This window comes from Lepidothrix coronata, unplaced genomic scaffold (assembly GCF_001604755.1).
Source record: "Lepidothrix coronata isolate B3197 unplaced genomic scaffold, Lepidothrix_coronata-1.0 Scaffold107, whole genome shotgun sequence".
Taxonomy (NCBI): domain Eukaryota; kingdom Metazoa; phylum Chordata; class Aves; order Passeriformes; family Pipridae; genus Lepidothrix; species Lepidothrix coronata.
The window spans coordinates 3,384,904-3,406,627 of NW_016690287.1; the positions used below are offsets into that span (position 1 = coordinate 3,384,904).

At 43.9% G+C, this 21,724-nt stretch overlaps 1 protein-coding gene across 1 annotated transcript in view; it reads right to left on the bottom strand.

The window, feature by feature from the left end:
* Nucleotides 1-380: 380 nt before the first annotated feature.
* CCND2 (cyclin D2) overlaps nt 381-21,724 on the bottom strand; it is a 32,521-nt gene continuing 11,177 nt past the window's right edge. Inside the window, exons 4-5 of the mRNA XM_017823984.1 lie at nt 17,007-17,137; nt 381-4,477 (exon numbers count right to left, since the gene is read on the bottom strand). Coding sequence (XP_017679473.1) covers nt 4,322-4,477; nt 17,007-17,137 — 287 coding nt within the window. The 3' untranslated portion in view covers nt 381-4,321. The remainder of the gene's footprint in view (nt 4,478-17,006; nt 17,138-21,724) is intronic.

Genomic DNA, 21,724 nt, shown 5'->3' on the forward strand with positions numbered 1-21,724 from the left:
GGATTTAAATCATATTTCAGTAGGTTGCAAAAACAGGCACTCCCATGTCCTTACAACGACTTTTCACCAGCTCCGGTTAATTCCGACAAAATGTTTTGATCCTGTAACTTACCTTTTAGGGCTTTGTTCTCCTTACATCTCACCGGATTGTTTCACAGAAGAAACATGCCAGGATTTGCCTATCCAGTAGGCAGGAAAGCTTGTTCTGTTATTGTGACACTCAACAGTGCACATTCTGTATGCCTGCTGACACCACCAATCCAGATCAGAGGCTTTATAACCACACTCTTTGCACCATCACAATCACACCCAGGAAAACACCATCATAAAGTGAGGAATGCAGCCAAATTCAGGGAAGGAATAAAAGCAAGGCAGGCAAATGTAGGTCAAGGTGAGTTTATTGTCCATACAGCATACCTAATCCCGCCAAAACACTTGTCTTAGAACCATCTTTAAACTAGTCAAAACAACAGGTTATTAATAAAAATGACAACACTGAACAAAGACCTTTTAAAAGGTAATCAAGACTACACCGTATCAGTCTTATCCATTGAAAACAACCTTGTGTACTTTCTAAATACTTTTTGTTTACCCTGATGTCTACTACCACACTTTCTAGCATCCCCTGACCACATAAACATCCACACCTCTTAAAGAGCACATTTGTGAGAGAATAACATTGACTTGATATGGCATCACACTCAATAAAGCCAAAAAAAAAAACCAAAAAAAAACAAAACCAAAAAAAAAAAAACCCAAAGAAGTTTGAGAACAGAAACTGTGCAACCGAGACTGATTTCTGAGGTACATGAGAACATGGTAATAAACATAGTGGAAAAAATCCAGTGGCCAGGTGGCTTGCTGAGTAATGAAGAGCCATCGATGACTCAAGCACAAATCATCGACACTGACATGGGATTAATCATTTTTCTCTTTCACAAGCATGTTGGAAATACAAATAAATACACTATGAGGTGCTCCTACACTACAGGAACGGGAGGGAGGGGAAAATCATCACAAAGTACCATCAATAGGAAGCTGAGAGAGAAATGCTTTTAGCAATTCTGCCAATCCTTTGGCACCTGGGAAGGCATAATCAGCACCACCTTATTTTTTTTTAATCAATCCATTGGAAGGTTTAGGATTTCTGCAATTCAGGGGGAAGGGGATGCTCACACCTCATTTGCAATAACAGGGCACTCCCTTTAACATCTGTTAGAAGAGAGCACTAGACAGTAATTTTATTTTGGAAGCTACTCTGAAAACTCTGAAGCTACTCAAGTTCTAGGTTTTCCAGACTTTAAACATACAGTAACCAGGTGGTCCCTGTGAGGGACTGGGGCCAGCACAGGCCTTCCAGGTCCCTGTCAGGGACTGGGAATGCTGAACGGTGCTGGTCCTTCCAGCACAACCGGATCTGACCTCGGCGGTGGCCCTCAGCCCCTTTCTTGGGGTGTGATCCTGCAGGGATCACCCCTGTGATCCCACGGGACCAGGGCATGCAGGAGACGAAGAGCAGGGGCAGGCACCCTAAATACTAGTGCTGCCAACACTTGACCTCCAGCACAGAGGGGAGCAAACCACACAAACATGATGAACATGGTGCCAGCGCTCATGCCATGACAGAGAGGCCATCCCACCATCTGGGACCCTCTGGCACATGCAACCACATTTGCTGTCTGGGAATGGTGTGATCTGTCACATACAAGCTGCGTGGAGTCTGGCTTCAACAACATTAACTATTTTTTTCCTCCAGGAGAGACACTGTCGCTGAACTCCAGGCGCTCCCAGCGCGGAACATCAAGGCGGGAGGTGAGGACAAGGCTGTGCCCACCAGCGACTTTGGGAAAGATGGACCAGCCAGTGGAGAGTCAATGCATTTTTTCCACTATGACAAGAATACCAAAGATAAAAAAGGAGCCAGTGCCCCGCCTTGGCTGCTTGCAACCCCTCTCCAGTGCGGACAGAGCGCGGGCCCCGGGGCGAAACCGAACTGTCACTGTGTGAGGTATTGTGAAAATGGGAACCATTTGTTTTGTCCAGCAAACCTGAGGTAAGTATACCATCTTTGCAGGATGTGATAAGGAAGGAAAGGGAAAAGAAAAAAAAAAAAGAAAGAAGGAAAAAATAAAATAAAAAAAAATAATCATGAACACGCTATTAGGAAAAAAAAAAACGACTGTACAGGGCATTTCCAGTAAATCAAAAGAACTCATCATATCTCCACTTAACCATCTACTTCAGGATTTGAAATTTAAGCAGTAAAATAATATATTATAAAAATGTTTATAAAATAGCAGCACACTCAGTGAAACAATACAGCTAAGTACTGTTAATGTGAATAAGAATGAAACAAATCATAGCTTCTTAGCAGCGCAAAAAAAAAAAAACAAAACCAAAAAACCCCCCAAAACCAAAAAAATCCCAACAAAACCTTAGAATCTTACTCCATTTTTCTACCCTCATCTAGCCAAATATGGCTAAGTCCATACATATAATTTTCTTCGAAGTAGCATGTTCTTTCTGGATTTTTTTCTTAAAAATGCAAACATTAACATTTCAAACCAACAGCTTCATATTGGATATCTGCAAACTGTTAATACATTTGTGCAAAAAAAAAAAAAAAACAAGTTGCTCCAACTCCTTTTGCCATCTAAATGCCTCTTTGTTACAGGTGGAGCAGGAAAATAAATTCAAGTACACTGAATACACCTTTGTAATAAAACTCCAAGTCACACACCTCGATGTTTCCCATCATGTCTGTTGCACCAGGAATGTTCTTGCCTTGTCCACAGATGAGCATGAAGGTGGTTATTAAGATCCTTCTGTGACACTGAACAATACAGATGGTCAGGCATTTTTCCGGAATGTCATGACAGGAATGTCATCTGAAGTGGGTATTGGTATTTCCAGCAACACCTCAACTAACCAAGTACACCAAATACTGGAAAATATTGACTATAAAAAGCTATAGGCCTTGTTTTTGTGTCTTCTTTCTCTTTTTTTTTCCTTTTTTTTCTTTTTTTTTTCTGTTTTTTTTTTTTTCCTCCTCGGCAAAATTGTCATAAACCATCTCATTTAATCCCTTAGGAACAATTTTCAAAGTGCTTTTCGAATGAAATGGTTTACAAAAAATGCTCACTGTGGATCAATAAAGTTAATGAAATGCTGAAAAAGTGTGCGGGGGTGGTGGGGGAAGATGGGAAGGTAGACGAGGGATCAAACCAAATCTCATCTTCTTTAACACAGTGAGGTTTATGTCAAAAAGGAAGATGGACAGAGCATCATTTAAATGTCTTGATGGCCAAGCTAAGAAGCTGCCAGAAGTTAACATTGATGTGAAGCATTAGCACTGGAAAGGAATATAATGCTTTTCATAGATGATCCACCACATCTTGCAATCCAAAGGCTGGAGGTGGTCTAATTAGAGCCAACCACTTGGGATTAATTCATGCATTTCCCCGACTGAACATCGACACTCGATAACTTTGGCTTGGCCCACAGCTGGGTAAACAGAATTGCCCTTATGCCAAAGACGCTGCTGTGTTTAGAATGAACCATTTCTGAAGGAGAAGTAGAAAAAAGTCAAGAAGGGAGAGGGGAAGTCGAGAAAAAAAGAAAAAAGAAAAATAAATCAACTAAAAATAAAAACCAAAAAACACCTGCTCTTCTGGCTGGTAAAATAAAGCATCTTCTTTCTTAGGTAGCAGCTACCACAGACAGCAAGAGTAAACAAAACTAACATACAGAGATCCAACAAACACTTCTGACTAATAACAGAGGTGACAGATCAGCAAATCTCTTCTGCATTCAAAATGGTTCAATTGCTTTGGGGATCTTTTCCCACTTTGCCCTAAACCCCTTATTCTATTGCTTTGCAATCTAGTCAAGCCATAAAATCGCACACACGATTCCTTTCTTAAATCTAAAAAAGGGGTGTATGCACTAGGTCATAATACACAGACAAGTATACTCTACTTTCTCCCCACAAATGCAGGCTTACATTGATCTAGCTACTTTGTATGCTTTTATAAGCATTTAATATCACTGATACATAATCAAATAGCAATTACCAAATATATTGTGGGATTCCCTTCTGTAGAACATCACAGGCACCAAATGCTTTTTTTTCATTATTCAGTTTTTGTTTTGTCTTTTTTTTTTGTTGTTGTTTCTTTGTTTCTGTTTTTTTTTTGCCTAAAAGAGGTTTAAATATGCTCTATGTGGGAGCAGATTTAAAAAAAAAAAAATTCACTCTAAAAATAATAACAAAAATAAACTGGGCTGGGAGGAGCAAGCGTGACTTTGTGTGGTGATGTCCTCACAGGTTGATATCCCTCACATCTGTGGGAGTGCTGGCCTGGTCCAGTTCATCCACCGTCTTGGAAGGATTGCTTTGCTGCTGCTGCTGCCGGACTTGCCGAAGGCTGTTTACTAGCACCGCTTCGATCTGTTCCTGACAAGCTTTAAGGCAGTCCTAGACAGAAAGCAAATTGATGTGTTAGTGGAGACAAGGTAGGGTTTTTTACTTTACAGGGTTTTTTTCCTTACTGGGCACTAGTCAGAAGAGCATCAATCTGGTGTTCCCCAAGGAGCGTCTGCTCTGACGCAAAATGACCTTGAATTCTCACGGGCAATCTCTGTGTACAAACTGCTTGGGTTAAACAGTGCTAATGCCATATTTATTAGACTCTAAATCTTAATATTTTACTGGTCCTTGCTCAACAGGTTGCCCGGAGAAGCTGCAGATGTCCATCGCTGGAAGTGTTCAAGGCCAGACTGGGATGGGCTCTGAGCAACCAGGGATAGTGGAAGGTGTCCCTGCCTATGGCAGGGGGTTGGAACTGGGTGACCTTCAAGATCCCTTCCAACCCAGGCCATTCTATGATTCTATGATTTGTGTGGTTCTTCTTGAGCAGGAAAAAAAGCAAGGAAATGAAGGGTATATGATTTTTTTTTCATTTTCCTATGCAGGGTTAAGTTATTTGAGAGGGAGCAGAGCCTGACCCCCACCTGGCTACAACTTCCTTTCATGGAGTTGTAGAGAGTGAGAAGGTCTCCCCTGAGCGTCCTTTTCTGCAGGTTAAACACTCCCAGCTCCCTCAGATGCTCCTCATAAGACTTACTCTCCAAACCCTTCCTCAGCTCTGTTGCCCTTCTCTGGACACACTGGTACTGGCTCCTCCAGTGCCCAGTACAGAAGGGCAATCCCTGCCCTGGTCCTGCTGGCCGCACTGTTGCTGATAGAATTTGTTCTCTGAGCACATTCTAGAGAAGAAAAGTGATTTCAGCAGCAAAGGAGGAGGAAATGTAGGGTGTGCTCTTCACTCTGAGAGCAGGACTATTTTAACAGCCCTAGGAATAGTTATTGGCAATAATTCATAGAAGACAATAAAGCAAAGACTAGATACTAGAAAAATATGTAAGTCAAAAACACACAGCCAAGCCTCAAAGGCCACTGTATTTCAAACTATACTACATAACACTCAGAGAAACAGCAAGATACACAAATGTGGGAACCTTGTGCATCAGGAGTCCGACAATAAACATGAGGCATAAATACAGAAATAATTGAGAAGGATTCACCACCCTTAAACTTGACACAGCATTAAGAAGATGACTATTAAAATATTTACGGGATGTTCCATATTCTTGATAACACGCTGGAAGACCAAATAATATGGTGTAAAAAAAAAAAAAAAAAGGCGTGAGAAAACATTGACAAACAATTATAGCAGAAATTGAAAAATAAAACCCAAGCTGTGACTGTATAAACACAATTACATGCGGTGGGCTGGGAGTATCAATATGACACTGTGTAGGTTGCCACGTGGTGCTGTGATAAATGGCATTTTCTAAAAGCAGTCCTTCTACAACACTGGAAAAGGTTCTAACACTGCAAAATCTTCCTGCAGTCTCAGTCTGCCTGAGAGCTGGGACTCTCCCAAAAACTTCAGAGAGCAGAGAAACACAGGTTTTGGAAGGAGGATTTTTACAGCACAGCCCTGGCAGGGGCAGTGAGACTCAGCATCACCATTCCCACTTTCAGGCAGAGGAGCTGAAGAGCAGAGCCGGGCACTGAGCTCCACAGGGTTCCACAGGTGCTTGGGAATCCTCTGTGGGATGCCACAGCATCGCTGGGGAGATGGGCTCTGACCAACACCCCCCACTTTCCCAATGCAATATCAGGTTATTTTGGAGATGTTCGACATATTCATGTATGGAGGTGGGATTTGTCTGGGGAAACGTGCCAAGGGAGGAGGATCTCTTCTGCTGTTTACACTGATGCTTGTGATGGGTGCAATTAGCTTGTGAACACCCATTTTTCTTGGCTCCTGTCCCCTCCTTGTCCTGAAACTGGCAAAAGCTACCAGAAACTCAGCTAAAAAAAAAATCCTCTGTTATTAGCATGGGCAGGTTTTAAGTCCATAGTAACCTGTAAGAGGGCAATGGCAAAAAGTTACTTCATGGGTCAAGACATTTTTCAGTGTGGGGGCACCCGTTTGGAGACTCTTATAACAGACTACACTCCTAATGCACTTTTTTTTTTTTTTTGTTATAAGAATCCTTTCTTTTAAAGCACAGTGGTGCACAATTTCAAAATATTTTGTCCTCCTGAAAACAAGCCAGGTTTTTTTAAAGCAGCTTCAGACTGAAAAGCTTAATGAGGCAATTTCCTTGCAGCCAGGCCTGGGGAAGGAAGGGTGGTGACAGGAGGAACATAAAGCTTGAGCATTTGGAGTCCGCTTTGTCAGTTCCTAAACACCCTTAGATATGACCATTTACACCATCACTAAACAAACTTCTGATGGGCAACATGATGATTCATTTAATGTATGAAGATGCTAAAATCTCTAGGTAGCCCTATGGAGAAATCAGGTCATTTCTTATGTCTTCATTTTGTACATAAAATCAATTAAGGGGCCTCGACTGGAATTGCCACATGGATTTTATTTCATATGGGAATCCACAGGCCACTGTGTATTATTTCTCTGGTCTATACTTTTGTTTTGAACTTAAAATAATGTACCACTGAACTCTTTAAAACAAAGAAACTTATGGTAAAATGACCAGCACACTGCATTCAGCATGAAATAGCTTCCCAAAAAAGTGTTTCCATTTGCATACTAAAGCTCCTTGGATGTTAATCTCACAGGTGAAAGGAAAAAAAAACCCTAATTTACAGTATATTACCAGCCCAGTTGTCATAGTGTGATAAGGCAAGTGGCTTTATTTTATGAATGGGGGCACCACTGGAACTTTCTGTCAATTCAAAGTTCAGTGACATACAAAATACAAAAAAACCATCAGGACAAACAACCTGGCATTCCCATGACACAGGTTTTTTTAACCCTTCCTAGTTTCATGGGGATCTGCTGTATGTGTACATATTTTACTAGTGGGCTTTCATTTTGCTCTAGATTGCCCTGACAAGAGAAAATTAAAGCTTTACAAATGTATCAAAGAAATAAAACATGAATTGCATTGTTTTCAGCAAATCTTCCTTGAAAGAACACTGTAATGCACTGCAGCAGTGGCCCCAGATTTTCCAATAAAGGGACTGGGCCATTCCTTCAGAATACTGCAGGGTTGCCTTTGTTGTTTTTTATAAAAAACTTTAAGTGTGTGTCACATGGATTAACTTCCCCATTCTTCTATATGGTCTAGTAGTTTTAATGATTAAAATAGTTCTGGTACTTTCCATTCCATAGTTTTATTTTTACTTCAGCATGTACAGAACTAAAAACGCAATTAACTTTTGGGGTGTTTGTTTTTTTTTTTTTTTTATTTTCTGAAACTCTTTCATCCCTAGGTGATTTTACTAGCACACTTGAAATGTATTTGAAGGAAAAGAAAAGCTTTTCTGTGTCTGATGAGAGATAGCTTCATGGCTGTGATGGAAATGCTGGCAGTGAAAACAACTGGAAGGAGGAATCAGCAGCTCTATGGCATGATCTACTTATTCAAGTCAATAAGAATTGAAGATTTCAATCTCCATTCATGACAATCATGAAAGAAAGCACAACCACTAGGAAAGATCCTGCAGCATATTCTACGAAATTAGTTTTCCTGAACTTTTCTACACCTCTGTAAGTCCTTTACTGGCCCCTAGCTTTCAGTTTTAAACTGGAATTTACAGTTCACTGGCAAGCTATGAGGGAAAGCCACTCTGAGTTAACTAACAGGCTCTTGCTTTGCACTGGCAATTACTGGGATTTTCAGTCACGATGGCTCCAAGCTTCAGGAGCAGCCTGTGACCCACATCCTCTCCATCTTGCAAAATCATGGCTGGACTGATAAATTAAAATGAAAAAAAAAAAAGGAAAAATAAAGGGGAGGATATTGAAGAGGCATTTTACAGTTGGTTTAGGAACTTGGCTTGGGTTTCTGCCATAGACTTTATCCAGCTGGTTTCAAGTCTTCCTTGGCCCCCCACCCAAATGGTCCCCTTTGGATGTTGGTGCTCCCTGCATCAGATCCCACCCCACCTGAGCAGCAGGGTCCTTCTCCACAAAGAAGATCACTCCTCTCAAATGCCAAGAGTGGAGGGCTATCCACAAGATGGTTACAAGAAGGTAAACCATTTCAGTCACACCTCTTCTACCTCCTTCTTCCTTCTGAATCTGTCCAGAGCTTCCATGAGCATACAGGGACTGCAGTTGTGTATTTACTACACCTACTCCCACCTCCCTGCTCCAGCAGGGTCATCCCAGAGCACACGGCACAGGATTGTGTCCAGACAGCTCTGGAATATCCCCAGTGAGGGAGACTCCACACCCTCCCTGGGCAAACTGTTCAGTGCTCGGTCACTGCACAGCAAAGAAGTTCTTCCTCATGTCCAGCTGGAACTTCCTGGGCATCAGTTCCTGCCCGTGGCCTCTTGTGCCATTGCTGGGCACCCCCAAGCAGAGCCTGGTCCATCCTCTGCCCCCTCCCTGCACACACTGACACACATGGATGAGGTCCCCTCTCAGTGTCTCCTCTGGAGGCTGAACAGCCCCAGCTCCCTCAGCCTTTCCTCCTCAGGGAAATGCTCCAGTCCCTGAATCATCTCTGCAGCCTCTGCTGGACCCGCTCCAGGATCTCCATGTCCCTTCTGTCCTGAGGAGCCCAGGACTGGACACAGCACTCCAGATGTGCCTCACAGGGCTGAGTAGAGGGAGAGGGGCAGGATCACCCCTCTCGACCTGCTAGGAATGCTCTTTCCAATGCACCCCAGGATCCCATTAGGTGCTCCCTGACTCTGGCCAGCAGGAAGACATGCCTTATAGAAGGAATGAACTCAGCTCTGGTCTGTTCCACAGTGCCTCAGGACACAGTGCTTTTTGTATTGCAATTTTTAGATTCCCCTTTAGCACCTCAGTTTGGGTCTTGCCTGAGAGAAGAAATAAAAAAGCTTACCCCAGAAAGCACCTTAATCTTTGTCTGCTTATTAGAAACTAGATTTAGGGAAACATCTGGGTACATGGAAACTGGTCTGAACCTTGCAGCAATGCAGCCTTTGCCCACCCAAGATGGCACTCATTTGGGAATCCAGAGAAAATACATTATGGTAGCATTTAAGGAAGAAAACAAAGACTGCAAAAGTACTGCTTAACATGGTTAAAATATTCTGCTAAATTTAAATATTGTTTAGCCCTTGACAAGATCTTACCTATGTGGTGAGGGGTTGTGCATCAGGAACCACAGAATAAATAAGGCCAAAGCCTGAGCCAGTTAAAAACCAGGCTGACGACAATCCCACTTGCTGCCTGAGTGGATCATTTCTCAAGGCCTTCCAAAAGCCAAATGCAACCCTACTCTCCTTTACAATCAGTTGCTGAAGAGTAACAGTAGGGCCGTTGTTATATATAACATATATACATACAAGCAATATATACATACAAAATATATGTATGCAAACAGTGCAAAATACTGTCCTCTACTGGACACTTTTTGATGCCCCTGCATTTCCCGGCTGGATTTAGGAGCCTAGATCCAAACCCTAGGTGCTTGGCTGAGTGCTCCAAGCCCCAAAGCTGGGAATGCTTAAAACACCTTCCGGCATTTTTGTGTTAAAGGGTGGTTGGTCTTCCACATATACATTAATTAATTCACAAATTAACACCCCGATCTCTTCCTCTTGCTTAAAACTAATTGCAAAAGGGAAATCAGGAAAAGACTTTTTTTTACCTGGTATGATAAATGGGAAGGATGCTGGATATATCTGAAGTGACAATATGGTTCACAGGTCATGTATGCATTGCTTGGATAATCTAAGAAAGCAGCAATCATACATGCATTAAAGAGTTGGGGTTTACATAAATTCCAACATGGAACGCTTCATCTGTACTCCTGACTACAAAAGGAGGGCTGGATTTCTCCACTGGTTCCCATTTAAGCCCCAGTTCAAACCTCTCCAGAGCACATGCTTCATTGTTGACATAAACAGGGATTCCTTCCCAAAGTGGGGCCTTCATATGCCGAGTGCTGGTCCTTGAGCTCGCCAGCATTCTCCAGAGCGAGAGCCTGGAAAGCTGCTGTAGGAATATCATATCCATTTACTATATTTACTGTATCACAGTGATCTCACAGCTCACAGATGCAGTTTAAAAACAAAATTATTTTCCCTCCTAAATGTGTGGTTTCGCTACTGTAACAAAGAGCATCAATCACAGATAAGTGTCTATGTCTCTTTTTCCACCTGCAAGTACAGAAAAGCAATGTTCTGTTTCAAAGGGCATTTCATGGGGACTAACAAGGACATCTCATCTTAAGAACAAAACAACCCCCAAAAAAATCTCATCTATGCCAGAATTTCTCCACTTACTATTGCTACATTACTGCAATGATGCAATAAATAAGGTGACTAGCATTAAGCATATGAAAGATGGGACATTTTTCTCTGCAATCTTTAGGCCTTTCCAGCACTTTCACCAGTGTTCTTTCTAGATTCGGTTTCACTGTTTGCTTCAACAGTCAGTTTGTTGGTTTCCTGTTGCTCCTCTGGGTTATTTCTCATTGCAGTAGGAGAGAACAATGTTTTTAGGACAGGGAAAAAGTGAGAGTAAAGCCAAAACACCAGCAGGGTGATCCAGGGGCAGAGTACCTGGAATGGTACTCCCTGCTCAGTGTGACTTGGGATTTCAAGCTCTGTCAAACAGGTAATACTTTGCAGCTGTGAAAAGCTGGGAATTTTACCCTGCTGTAACAAACGCCCTGAGGGTTTATTGAGAAAGGGGGTTTTAAAAAAGCTGTGACAACCTGGCTGTGTCACACAGAGCTGAGTGAGGATTCCCCGCCAGAGGTCGAGGGCCATCCATGGCCTGTGAGCTTCCCTGGCTGTGGAGCCGGTTCCTCAGGGTTCCTCAGGGGGCCTGGCTTCCTCGGAGTGCCGTATTTATGAATGGATCTGACGGAACTCCGCCATGAGCCCGCGGTGTAACTGCATCACCCCATTGTTGCTACACACGCACAGCACTCACTAGGGAACAAAAAGCTGAATGAAATGGAGCAGCTGCCAACTCAGGCAAAGACAACTTAGGAAACTATCTCATTCTTCCTTTCTTTTAGAGGCTATTTTGCCTGTTGTTTCCTTGCATACAAAATGCGGTCTGCAACAAATAAGGCAGGATAAGATACAGCGAGTCCTGTTTCTTGGTTCCAAAACCACAGGCCCTGAACACTACAAAGGAAGGGATAAATGGTGTATGTGCTGTAGGGACAATGTTCAATTGCGACCCATTCAAGATAGATTTCCATGATTTTACACTGCAGCTCAACAGAAACTGAATTCTTGAGCATGGGGGTTCTGAATTTCGTTTCTGGGTAGAAATTTGCAGGGATCTTTAGGAAGGGACTGGGGACAAAAAAAATCCCAGCACAGACATATGTCTGTGGCACACAGAAGTGGAGACATTTTAAATGCTGTTTATTGTGGGTCCAGTCTTCAAAACAGCCCCACTCCACATATTCAATGGCTCACAGCCAGCTTGTTCGACAGGACCTAAAGAAAATCCTGATTCCTTATTTTCTTTCTACCTCAGGCCTTTAAATATGCTTTGGATTTTCCAAACAACTCAATACACACCAGTTTCCATCTGGAAACAGACTTTTAAAAAGGAATTGTGCCCACCTACAGGCCTACACGTTGTCTCTGCCTGAAAACCTCTTCCCAGGTGCTGAAGCTGGGGAAGGACAACTCCTTGTGCCATCTGGATGCGACCTTGAGAGCCGGGCTCAGAGAAGATGCTCCTCTTGTGCACATACAACCCCTTCATCACACACAGTGGACCCAACTAGCCCTTCTGGTGACCATGGTGCTACAAGCTTATTAAACAGATACTATCAGCTTCATTTGGGATGTAACCTTGTTGGCTTTTGTCAGTGATGTAACCCTGAAAAAATTTTTAATATGATATAACAGTTTCAACATTTCTACTTGGCCTCATAGAAAAGAGACTGAAGGGGCCTTTGGAGGTCTAAAACTTAGTTGTGTGCCTTGTTCTCACTGACTTAAGCCTACAAAATTCTGGTCCAGGGTGAAGATTTTCATCTACCTACCTCTGCAGTGGTTTCTCCAGCTCCTCAGAAACCTTATTGTATTTCTCCTCTGGGAGGAGATCTGGGGGCCCAGACCAAATTCCCTGCAAGCAGAAACCAGGCCAGGGCACACCTGCCCTGGACATGATTTATAGGAACACTCCCAGGCATGCCCAGGGAGACAGCTCCCAGACCCAAGGCTAGCAAGCTGACACACTGAACTGACAGATGGCTGCTCATCCAGGAAGTGAAAGGATGGATTTACCCAGCGCAGGTCTGTGGCAAAGCAGAATACTGACTGCAAGGCCTTAAAATGTGCCCTGCCCACTCAGCTATCCTTCCTCGCATCTCGTACTTGTGCTCAGCAGGGATGCTGGTATCCTCCTCCGAAGCATGGAGCTCCACCAGGGACAGGATACTGCTCCCACTGGAGTGCTGGTCTGGGATGCTGTGGAAATTCCTGAGTTGTTTGTTTTTCCATTGCAATGACCCACCAAGAGATGCACAGGGAGCTCCACGGTTTCCTGTGAGTAGGTCTCTTAACTCTTTGCCCACCAGCCTCTCCTCTGCAAGCAACAACAAAGGGAATGTTCCCACCCCCTGGCAGGAGAACAGAATGGAGCGTGCAATCCCCATCCTGCAGAGCTGTGTGAAGTCAGAATCACATAATCACAGAATGGTTTGGATTGGGAGGGACCTTAAAGATCACCCAGTTCCAACTCTCTGCCGTGGGCAGGGAAACCTTCCACTATCCTAGGTCACTCAGAGCCCCATCCATCCTGGCCTTGGACACTTCCAGGGATGGGGCAGCCACAGCTTCTCTGGGTAATCTGTGCCAGGCCCTCACCATCCCCACATGGAAGAATTTCTTCCATACAGCTAAACTAAATTTCCCCTCTTTCAGTCTGAAACCATTCCCCCTTGTCCTGTCACTACAATTCCTAAGGTAAAGTCCCTCTCCAGCTTCCCTTGAGGCCCCTTCAGATACTGGAAGGTGCTGTGAGGCCTCCACACAACCTTCTCTTCTCCAGGCTGAACATCCCCAACTTTCTCAGCCTGGCTTCATAGGGGAGGTGCTCCAATCCCCTTATCAACTTCATGGCCTCCTCTGGACTTGCTCCAACAGTTCCATGTCCTTATGTTGAGGACAACCTACAGGTGTCCGGGTAGGGTCTCATGGGGGCAGAGTAGAGGGGGCAAATCACCTCCCTAAGTTATGTGGGAGTAGCTCTCAATGATTCTTTGGGACAATAACAACCACAAAAGGCAACTCAAATACACCATGCAGAGCTACTTTCACTACCCCTAAGGCTACTGAGCTTCTCAGGTCCTCCAAGAGCAGCTCCCTGGTGTTTATTTTGGTAGGGGGAAGGAGTAATGAAACCAAGGTTTGCATGGCCCTGTTGTCACTGTTTCTCCAGGCTGTGATTTACCCTTCGCCAAACAGCCCAGGGCACCGATTTATCAGAAATAACTGTTATCTTTAGAATGACACTGACAGGATGCTTTGTGCAATCCTGTCTAAAGTCTGGAGCGCTGCTTTGGATTCCTACAAGGTATCCAACACCAATGTGTCTCAAACAACCAACGTGTTGGTTGCTTGCTTACCCAACAGCTGGGCTCTAAATTACATGTTGTTTATCAATAACATATTTTTTGGTCTAATTCTTGATGAAATATACATCAAAAACATTCATTTTAGCACTAAACATCAAACTCTAGTGTAATTACAATCTAGAGTAACTCCATTGATTTCACCTCCTGGTTTATGCTGCTGTTTCCCAGCAAATAGACTGCACCCTTAAATTATCATTATAAACCAGTCAAAGTTCAGAAGAGCTCACTGCAGTTAAGCTGCATCAGGGTTTCATTATCACTCTCTCTTTTCATATGCTTGGAGCTTTGAAGCTGAAATTTTTCATAGAATCATAGAATCATGATTCTATGAAAAATTTCATGCTTCACCTCGGACAGTGACATCTTTTGAAAAGCCAATAGGAAAGTCCTATCATCTGTTCCCATGCTAAGCAATCACACACTCCAAAGCCAAAAAGGATCAGAAGGCCCCAGCACCATCTGGCTTGGGAAGGACCCTCCCCCAGCCTCCTGATGGTTCCTGTGCCACGAGGCACAGGGGGGCAAGAAGTTTTTGCTCTGTAGAACTGTAATTTCTGTGAGTTCCCCTGCTTTTCTACCATGTGATGCTCCTGAAGCCCAGGAACTCTCACTTCCCCCTCTTCCCTAACCTCCCCATTGAAAACAAAATCATTCACACAGTGACAAGGAATTAATTGTGTCACTGCAAGAACAGCTCTCAGGCATCAGAAATTAGGAAGTGAGAGAACTGAATCTGTTCATTCAACTTTAATTAAGTCCTAGTGTAAAATATATTACAATAGTCTTTACTCTTTATTAACACAGCCTTGGGCTAACTCTTACACAATCTAGCCAGTACATTTTTTTCCAACAATACATTTTACACATGAGGCTGGTATTACTACCTATTGCTAAGACTGCCCCTGAAACCATGTTTTCAGTTGTTTCTTTCTCTCTCAAGTGTTAACATGTGGGATGAAAGTTTCCAGTCCTGGGCCCTTTTGCATTTTTCCAATGCAGAAGTCACGAAGGAAATTTCTACCAAAATATTTCTCCCAAATCCAAATAGCTGGCTAATGAAAAATACATTGTTTTGTCCAAGTTAAAAATTTTGATCACCTTCGGTTGGACTGAGACTTCAAAGCCTGCAGGGATTTAAGGTCACAACAACGGAAACACCTTGAAAAAAAATGACAGCACCTCCAACTTCTGCAGAGACTTCTATTTCTTAGCAATTAAATTATCCAGAAGCTCCTTTTATCCCAAGTGTGCTCTGATTTGGGGACTGAAACTCTCCTCCATTGTCTGTGCTGCTGGGGGCTGACCCCAGGAGCAAAGGGAAGAAAGTTTGTCTCTACCCAGTGCCAACAGATATTTGGAAAGGAGATGAAACCAGTAAAACATTCAGAGTTCTTTGTCATTTGGGAAGAGTGTCTTTTTGTCTTTTTCTGAAGGAACATAGTCTCAGTCGGAAAGATTTTCACCAGGATGACAAAAAGCAAATTTCTGACAAAAAAATCTGCTAAATTTAAAAGGTGTAAAGAAATTTTCAATTGAAAAAAAGCCCATTTTGTTTTCTTCTAACCATTTAAGAACTACTGAGCTATTGTAGTAGGTATTTGCTTTCAGACTGAAACAAGCTGGGTAAAAAAATTCAACACAGGAGATAAAAGTTTGTCCAATCTGCAAGATGCTGCAAAAGGGCCTTACACCCAATTCTCGCAGCCTTTCCACACAGCAGAGGTGCTCCATCCCTCTGATCATCTTGGTGGCTTCTTCTGGACTAGCTCCAAAAACGTCAGTGTCCTTCCTGTTGGAGTGAGTCCAGAGGAGGACACCAAGATGATCAGAGGGATGGAGCAGCTCTGCTGTGAGGAAAGGTGAGAGAGTTGGGATTGTTCAGCCTGGAGAAGAGAAGCTTTGGGGGGACCTAATTGTGGCCTTCCAGGACCTGAAGAGAGCCCACAAGGAAGATGGAAAGAGACTTTTTCCAAGGGCCTGGAGTGACAGGACCAGGGGGAATGGCTTCAAAATGACAGAGAGTAGGTTTAGATTGCATATTAGGAAGAAATTCTTACCTGTGAGGGTTGAGAGGCCCTGGCACAGGTTGCCCAGAGAAGCTGTGGCTGCCCCATCCCTGGAAGGGTTCAGGGCCAGGTTGGATGGGGCTCTGAGCAACCTGGGATAGTGGAAGGTGTCCCCGCCCATGGCAGGGAGTCGGAACTGGATGATATTTAAGGTGCCTTCCAACACAGGCCATTCCATGATTCTATGATTTGCACTCTAAGCATTCAGAATTAGAAATGTCCCTTTTTCTGTGCAAATCCAGTTCCAATCAAAAGACATGGGAAGCCACAGAACTGCACTTGAAAATTAGGATCGTATCGAAAATCTGATCGTAAGAAAAAAAGACTTACTGAAATCCTCACCTTTTTCGGTAAACTAGACTACTTATTCACTTCCTTCAAGCCAACTATTTTTAGATGATACCTCAACGAGGGCCAGAAGAGCAGTTTTCAAGGCTGCAAACACAGGACCAACACCACCACAAGACCTCCTGGTTTACTTTATACCCCCAGGGAATGCTGCCTGCCTGCTCGCCCCATCGCTCAGGGTACCCAAGGGGGCTTTAGTGCTGGACCACCAGCCAGGGCAGGAAGAACAGCCTCTCCCCACCAAGCTGCTGAACCAGTAAGGGTGAATAAAAATTGATCCCTGGAGTCCACGGAGCTTTAGAGATTCAAAAGCTGGCTCCATGTCTGCAAGTCAGTTTGGAAGCATCACTCTGCCTTGCTCCACTGAGCTTTCAGGATCAGGACAGGTTTCATGGTCTGGTGCTCCACTGTGCCCCGAGAAGTGAAAAGAGGAAAGGAATGTGGGACACTCACCACATCTGTGTTTGTGATCTTGGCCAGGAGGTCCGTGAGGCTGTCCCCATCATCGAGCTGAAGGCCACAGATGGCTGCTCCCACACTTCCAGTTGCTATCATTGATGGTGGGTACATGGCAAAGTTAAAATCTGCAAGAACAGATCTGGGAATTAGTCCAAGCCCAGACCAAGAAAAGCTGCAAAACATCAGAGGCAAGCAACATAAAAAAAACCACACCCAGGAATAAAACCCGGGGAAGGAGAAGAAAGGGAAAAGTGCCACTCTTTTTGGTCCCGTGGAGCTCATTAGTCACACTGCTCATCACAAGCAGTCAAAGGAGGGGGAACAGACCTGCAAATTAAAATGGAAATGCAGTTCAGTCTTTTATTCTCACTGATGCATAAAGTAAACCTGGACAATTTTTAATAGTCTTTCCTTAGTTTTAAAGAAAAGGAAAGAGAAGAAGGAGGCTTTCTGTAATTTATGTCAGAAATTTGGGTCTTGGTCACATTAGACCTCTCTGTATAACTGGAAAACTAACTGGAATAAGGTATCACAAAGGACCAAAATGAGATTTTTAATCACGTCAATTTTTAAAGACTTAATTAATTCGAGCATTTAAAGACCTGCCCGGGAAAGAGATTTTAATTAACAGTTCATCTTTACTACCTTAGCAATTAGGAAGTGAGAACACTTAAAGCCCATAGCTACGTAATCAAAGGAAAAAAAAAAGATCCCATTTGTCATTACTACTATTTCTTAATAAACAAGTTGAAAATACATTTCAGAACTTCCTCTCACCCATCTGTGAAATCAGAAGAGAAAATCAGATAAAATCCTGTGGTCTTTATATAACAATTTTATGGTTTAGGATGCTGCCATAGGACCTGGTTTATCAGCATGCCTTACTAAAGACCATTTTCAGATCTTCTACATCACTGACATATTCCTAAAATTAAACTTGATTTTCAAGTTCTTTGGCTCAACAATAACTCATTAACAAACCTTCCTCTACTGGTTTTCAGCTGGGGAGACTGGAGGCGAATGCAGAGTAAAGCAAAGCAATACTCAATATGAAATAAACCACCAGCAATCCATTCAGTCTATAGAAACAGACTGTTCCAGAAAACTGCCCAACTGCAGATCCCAGATCTTCTCTGTGCATCCAGCACAAATTCTGTAACCCTGTTGATGCCTCAGTAACCACTCAAGTTTTAGACACACGGAGAGTTGTTCTCGGCCTCCTAGACTCAGAGCTGGCAGATACTTCAAGAGCTGTGGAGACAGCATGTTCTCCTCCGGGCTGGAATATGTCCCTGGGATTGAAGTATTCCAGTAAGAATGGGACTTGGGTCATAGCATTCATTCAGATGGACTGGAACAGGATGGAGAAGTTAGAAGTATGGAGAGAAAAGGAGGAGTTGAAACCCTGACATAAATTTATCTGTCTCACAAAGTCGCCAGGAGGTGGCCACCTGCAAGCCCACCACTGCACGTGGCTTCCTACCAGGGGAGCTCAGCAGACATCACACTCCTACAAACACTTCAAAAGAAACAAATTCCCACTGACTGAAGCAAGGAATATAGACTGCCATTATTCTAAAAGTAATAATTATGCGCTATTATCATAGTAAGAACCCACTGTCCCCATGAAAGCTGATTTTTGGAAGTGAAATTATATTGGCCCCACTGATGAGAGAGTCAACGGGAGAGCGGGACACAGCCCTGAGGATGCTGATCTCAGGAAGGTAACGGGAATTGCAATTCCATGATTGCACTTTCCCCAATCACTCATGGTGCCCCTTGGGGCTCAGTGTTGGAGCCATTTCTCTTTGATATCTTTACCAATGACTTGGACGAGGGGATTGAGTGCTCAGTAAGTTTGTGGATCACACCAAGTCAGGTCGGAATGCTGATCTGCTGGAAGGCAGGAAGGCTCTGCAGAGGGATCTGGACAGGCTGGGGCTCAGACCAACAGCATAAGGTTCAACAAGACCCAGTGGTGGGTCCTGCCCTTGGGTCACAACAACCCCCTGCAGCTCCAGGCTGGGGCCGAAGGGCCGGAAAAGGCCCAACAAAAAAAGCCCCGGAAGGCCGGGGAAAACAGCCGGAAAAGAACCCAAGGGGGCCCAAGGGGGCAAGAGGCAAATGGCACCTGGCTTGGATCAGCAATAGTGTGACAGCAGGACCAGGGCAGGGATTGTCCCCCTGTACTGGGCACTGGTGAGGCCACACCTCAAATCCTGTGTCCAGTTCTAGGCCCCTCACTACAAGGACACTGAAGGGCTGGAGCGAGTCCAAGAAGGGCAACAGATCTGGGGAAAGCTCGGGAGCACAAGTTTTATGAGGGGTGGCCAAAGGAGTTGAGGGTGTTTAGCCTGAAGAAAAAGGAGGCTCAGGGAAGACCTTATTCCTCTCTACAACTACCTGAAAGGAAGCTGAAGCCAAGTGGGGGTTGGGCTCTTCTCCCACAGAACAAGGGACCGGACAAGAGGAAATGGCCTCCGGTTGCACCAAGAGAAGTTTGGATATTAGGAAAAATTCCTTCAGGATGGTCAGGCATTGGAACAGGCTCCCCAGGGAAGTGGTGGAGTCACAATCCCTGGAAGTCTTCAAAAATGTGTGGATGTGGCACTTGGGGATATGATTTAGTGGCGAACATGGGGGTGCTGGGTTAGCGGTTGGACTCAATGATCTGAGAGGTCTTTTCCAACCTTAATGATTCTGTGATCAAAACTGTTTTCACATTTACCTCATGGGGATTTATACAAACCAGTATACACCAGTTTACGGAAGTCCAACAAGAAGAGCAGGAATGGTTAAAGGACTCTGATAACAATAACAAGAGGTTTTTATAAAGGCTGCAAGTGTTTATGTGCCTGAGTGAACTGTCTGGTGTCCTCCTGATCCACAGAGCAAATAACAAAAACCTGTAAAACTTAAGAATGGTCAAACATCTATGGAGCACACCTCGCATCCCCAAAATCCGCTCTGATCTACACTGAGAGGTTCCTCAGCAATCCCACTAATCTCTTCAGAAAAGGGATAAATTAAAACAGACTACATGTACATAAGTCTGTTTTCCTCTAGCACACGCTGTATTTCCTGGGGATTGCAAATCCCATGTGCTATTATTGGTGTGAACAAGGCTTCACTTGGCCAATGTGGCCCTAAGTTGGGAAGCAACTGCTGTGTTTGATCTTTGGGCTTTACCAAACTGTCTCTTAGTTATACAGGTAGCAATGGACTGTCCATGATTTACCCCTCTTCGTCTCGAGTTTCAGAAAAGTTGTAGAAAGATGATGAGAAACCTCTCAAACTCTGCCAGTGTTTTCACAGTCCCTACTGAAGCTATGATGTAGTGGGTGAGAACTAAAACCCACCCTGTGCCACCCCTCCTTTGAGCCAGCAGCAGGCAGAAATGGACTCGCTCAGAGGCTGGGATGGACCCACACCCTCATTCGTAGTCACCAAGGAGCAGCTTCACCCAGATCTGAGCGGCTGGTGGGGAACCCCAAGCAGGAAGCTCCCATGTCCTGCACTCAGTGCTCACCACCAGGCTCAGCAGAGGACACAGGTCCAGCCTGCCCTCTGAACTCCCCCACCTCCTAAGGGCTTGCCCCAAGACCTCCGCGTTATCCCGACAGTGGTGTTCTCGTGGTTGATTTTACATCTACTCCCAGAAACTGTCTTCCTAGGAAGCTGAATAAAGAGGCACAGTGTCCCTGCCAACTAGCACTGCTGTAGGTCTGCTTCCACGTGGGGTCACATGCGAACATTTCTATGCCCAATAACCTTGTTAGTTCCCTTAATGTCATTCATAATGCAAATGAGACAGCGAGCAAATGGCCAGAGGCCCAGAGTGACTAAAGCTCAGCATCCAGAAAGTCTTACATCGCCTCTAGCTCTAAACTAACTTCCCTCCATAACAAGCACCATAAACTTGGCTATCAAAGCTACACATGCCCAGTCTTTGTTGTACAACAGGCAGCGATTTGTATCACTGGCTTCTATTTTTAGCATATTAATTAACTACTGCAACTGGTGAGGCAAGTGTCTCCAACTGGAGAGTGTGGCACCATTGTCTGGAGTCATCACCTCATCTTGAGCTATTGAAAATCATGGCAGTGACCCTCCTGCTGATATGAATTTAACCTGACATGCCCACAAAGGAATGGGGGGTGGTGCACCAATTTTGTGCACATGGTTCTCCACATCACCCTGGACCCTATTAGTGTGGAAAGAGCTCACTGAAAGAAAAGGAGCCACATTGTGCTGGGCCACCTAGAGGGTTGAATAGAAAAGGCTGAGGAAAAGAGCAGGCAGCAGAATAAAGGCCATAATTAACATATTTCCATATTCAAGCAAAGCAATAACTACGTGAAGTGTTTGTCAAGGTGCAGTGAAAGCATAAATATTAAGTACCGTATCTGAGGGGATGCAGAACCGCCCTCACAGTCTCTTAGATTCCACTGAGAAATTCAAAACAAGCTTTTTACATGCTATTTTCAATTACAAACCTCTATCTCCACTTCCCCCATGGCAACAAGCCAAGGCCCACCATCCTCACTCGGTTTTCACCCAGGTAAAACTCTCCCTCCCAGAACTAAGTAAAAAATTTGCCCTGAGATTTAAAAAAAAAAAAAATAAAAAAATAAATAAAAGGTGGAGACAGAGGACCTAAACATGTAAAGCTGAAATTTCAAATGACTTCAAATTCTTGTTGTGGATGATGA